The 3436-nt window shown below is 41.4% G+C and overlaps 1 protein-coding gene across 1 annotated transcript; it reads left to right on the forward strand.

Moving 5' to 3' along the window:
- Window positions 1-1524: 1524 nt before the first annotated feature.
- On the forward strand, window positions 1525-2977 carry LOC111255146 (uncharacterized; the record flags this gene model as incomplete). The annotated part of the gene is made up of 2 exons (XM_022816806.2): window positions 1525-1966; window positions 2692-2977. Coding segments are annotated over exons 1-2 (444 nt in total), but the record flags the coding sequence as incomplete, so codon positions are not given.
- Between the last annotated feature and the right edge of the window lie 459 nt (window positions 2978-3436).

Consider the following 3436-nt stretch of genomic DNA (forward strand, 5'->3'; position numbering starts at 1 on the left):
TCATTAATAATAATAACTATTAGTATTGTCGAGTAATTATTGAGAACATAAGTTCTATCTGAATCTGGTGTGTGTTTTACGAGCCTGTTAGACTTAAAAAAAGAAGAAGCGATTTTCTTTTGTATTTGGTTTGAAAGCCTGCTTGCGTATTCTAGCTTTGTTTTGATCAAATTGCCTTACACCAATCAACATGACAGCGAGTCCTTCAATTCTCGGTAATTATTCTAAATAACGTATAGCATAACATGTTGCTTATTTTTGTGCCTTCTTGTCCTTTTTGTTTGTCAGCCACTTGTTGGAAGTATCTACGTAGAAGTAGAAGCTTGTTTTTATAAGCTATCAGCTTACCTAAATGAAAATGTAAGCCACTTAAAAACTGTGTAACATTAAGCGCCAGTAAATCATAAAAGTGTAAATAAAGCGCCAGACCCATCGCAGTAAGCTTTCGTTCCGCAGACGCATTGGTTAGCCATAACCTGCAAAGGAAAACATGTTTATATATACAACACTATGCAAATATCCTTTAATTAACATATCGCAAAGTTCCGTAGTGTTTATATTTTTTATAACATGCGTCAGGTAAACGCTTCGTTTGCAATGTCTGCTTTTGCGATTTTGGATAGATTACCCGAAACGCCACAACAAAGATCGCTTAGCTTGACATTTACTAGTGGCATATTCTTAGTCGTATGCTTGTTAACGGCATACGTACCGGTGTATATTATTGTCGCAATTGACAGATCGATCTTTTACTCTTTTGTCGTTACCGTTAGTTTGTCATCTACTTGACACAGGTCTGACGAGACTCAGTATGGCAGTATGTTATTTTGGGCATTGTAATTCCTTCAAACAACTGAAGATACAGTAACGAGATCGAGCATTCTTGCGAAATTAAATAGCGTACTGTAAAACCTATGATTATCGTCGAGATGATGTTATATAGTTCTTATTCTCGTTTAACTTTACACAGTTGAAACTATTAGAATTTATTTCATGAATTTTTACGAATTCTTCACACGTCCGTTGTGTTCATGCATTCAGAATGAGCAGCGCAAAAACACTGAAAATGGCACAGATGGCACAGTTTGAAATTATTCCATGGCTGACCTTTGGGAGAAATTCCATTACATGACAACGAAAATGGGCGAGGTCCACTCCACCAGCATTATCGAATAGGTAACAGCTCCCATAAACTCCAAATCGGCGCTAATCTGAAACAGCCCCTTTCATTGTATATTAGCTAGAAAACGGCCAGTTCAGTTCCACAAAAAATTGTGTTCAAATCGAACATCTCAAACCCGAAATCTGGATATTTCGTACACCCATTAGAAACGAAACCGCTGTTACTGGTCTGTACATGATTGTGTGCTGCATGCTCAAATGTATGACATAAAATTAGGTATGGGACTAATTGCTCCTAGTGAGGTTGCCTTTTTTGTGTCACTTGCTTTTAATAATACTGTGCAGGCTTTTGTGTCGCCTTTCCTTCGGTAGCTATTTCCAAAATGCGAGCAAAAACAGCGCTAATTTGGGTAAGGATATAAAACTGATTGATCTCCGCCGTTTGCAGCGTCTGTATATGAAAGCGACATATAGTATTAAGTGGATACTAATTCCGAGTCCACGAGAACCGCTGGGTGCAAATATCGAAGTCATCGCAAAGCGGTTGCCATACATCACAAATAACGAAGGTGTCTGACCTTAATTAAGCGTCAGTGGATTGTGCGGGTGAACTGGTCGATTCACTCGTAGTTGTTCCTTCTCCCCCACGCATACTACCTAGAGTTGTCCTACTGTGAGACCCTGCCATGGGAGATGAGGGGGATTTTGGTGAAAGCTTCCGCAGTGAAGAGCCTGAGAGCACAGGAGAGACTGGATCAACTGAAGGAGCAGGAGGTGAAGATCTTGAGGCCCCACCTGGTGAAGGACCGAAACCTGGTGCGGAGGGTGCTGGTGAAAAAGGAGGGTAAGCTCTTTGTAATGGTATTGGAGTAATCAGCTTTTGCAGAATAGCCACTTCATTCTTGATCTAGTGGTAGTCTAGAATTAGTTTAGGTCTAGTGGGCTATTACACAATGTAGTGTGCCTAGTAACAGGAAAGAACTGCGTAAGAATAGGGGACATTCTTTGGGTGCTCAACTTCAGGAATAATAGGTTTATTGATGGTAGTATATATTGCTAGGGTCGGCCAACAGATATCAACTTGCGACCACAGTCTATTCCTGTCCGAAGGCAATATTAGGTCGATCGACTTTTGAGGCAAAAATGTCCTTTATACAATTTTAATCCGAGAACGTTGAATTTAGCGAAACAGATTTCACGCAATACGAAAAAATAATAAAATCCTTGTTATTTCTTAATGACAGTTTGGTGATATTGTAAGTAATAACAGTTCAACGATCGTTTGCTATTTGATGTGCAAGAGTCTGTGACACCGTACGATCCATACGAGGTAGATTAGCCCCAGCTGTGAGGGATGCTCCACTTATTCCAATCATGCAAGTTTATCCGTGGCAAATACAAAACCTGTTTAAATTGGCTACCGGGTACTATTAGCCGAAAGATTAATTTAATAGGCTAATTGAGACCACCGTTCGTCCACGACAACCTCGCGGGTGCATAAGCAACAGTAGAATCCCTTGCAAATGTCAATTTAATTTTTTCGCAATGTTCGATACTTTTGTTTTGCAGTTCGAGTTGGCTAATTGTGGCTGTTATTTTGGTCGTGCTGGTTATTGCGGGAGTGGTAGCGTACTTTGTCTTTATAAAGGGAGGGGGCGAAAAAACGGCAGTCACTGATCAGCCAGGACCGGTGGCCACTGAAGAACAAGGACAGAAACCTACTCCAGAGCCCGAGGCGATTCCGTGTTTGATGAGCAAGAGGCCTTTCCTCACCCACACGTTTACTGAAGTCGCTGACGTGTCGACACTCATGAAGGCTCAAAGCGAGACAGCTGGCTCCTCTGCAGTTTTAGAAGTAAGAAGTTAGATTTTGTAGTTCTCCCTTGGCTGACCCTCCAAAAAGTGCCTCCGGCCCATAGTACACTTAGCACACTACCGCGGGAGATGGCATGAGGTGCGCGGTGCGCTCGTTCTTACAGCTGCCATTACGCGTTTCTTCTGCGGGCGAAGCGTTAATGGATTTTGTACTCTTGTAAGAGACACCTTCCTTTCTCACAGGCCTCTAACGATCTGAGAATGTCTTAGGTCGTGCATTAAGTTGGTTCTGGGGATACGGTAAAATGCAGTTTGTAACCGTTGTTAAAAATTATCTGCGTTCGCATTATTTTACGCGTTTGTTTTTGCCCCACAAGAAAGTTGAAGTGGGTTTCTTATATCCGTTACGAAGTGGGTTTCTTATATCCGTTACGAAGTGGGTTTCTTATATCCGTTACGAAGTGGGTTTCTTATATCCGTTACAAAGTGGGTTTCTTAT

The sequence above is a fragment of the Varroa destructor genome, unplaced genomic scaffold (genome assembly GCF_002443255.2).
Source record: "Varroa destructor unplaced genomic scaffold, Vdes_3.0 BEIS01000744.1, whole genome shotgun sequence".
Lineage (NCBI taxonomy): Eukaryota > Metazoa > Arthropoda > Arachnida > Mesostigmata > Varroidae > Varroa > Varroa destructor.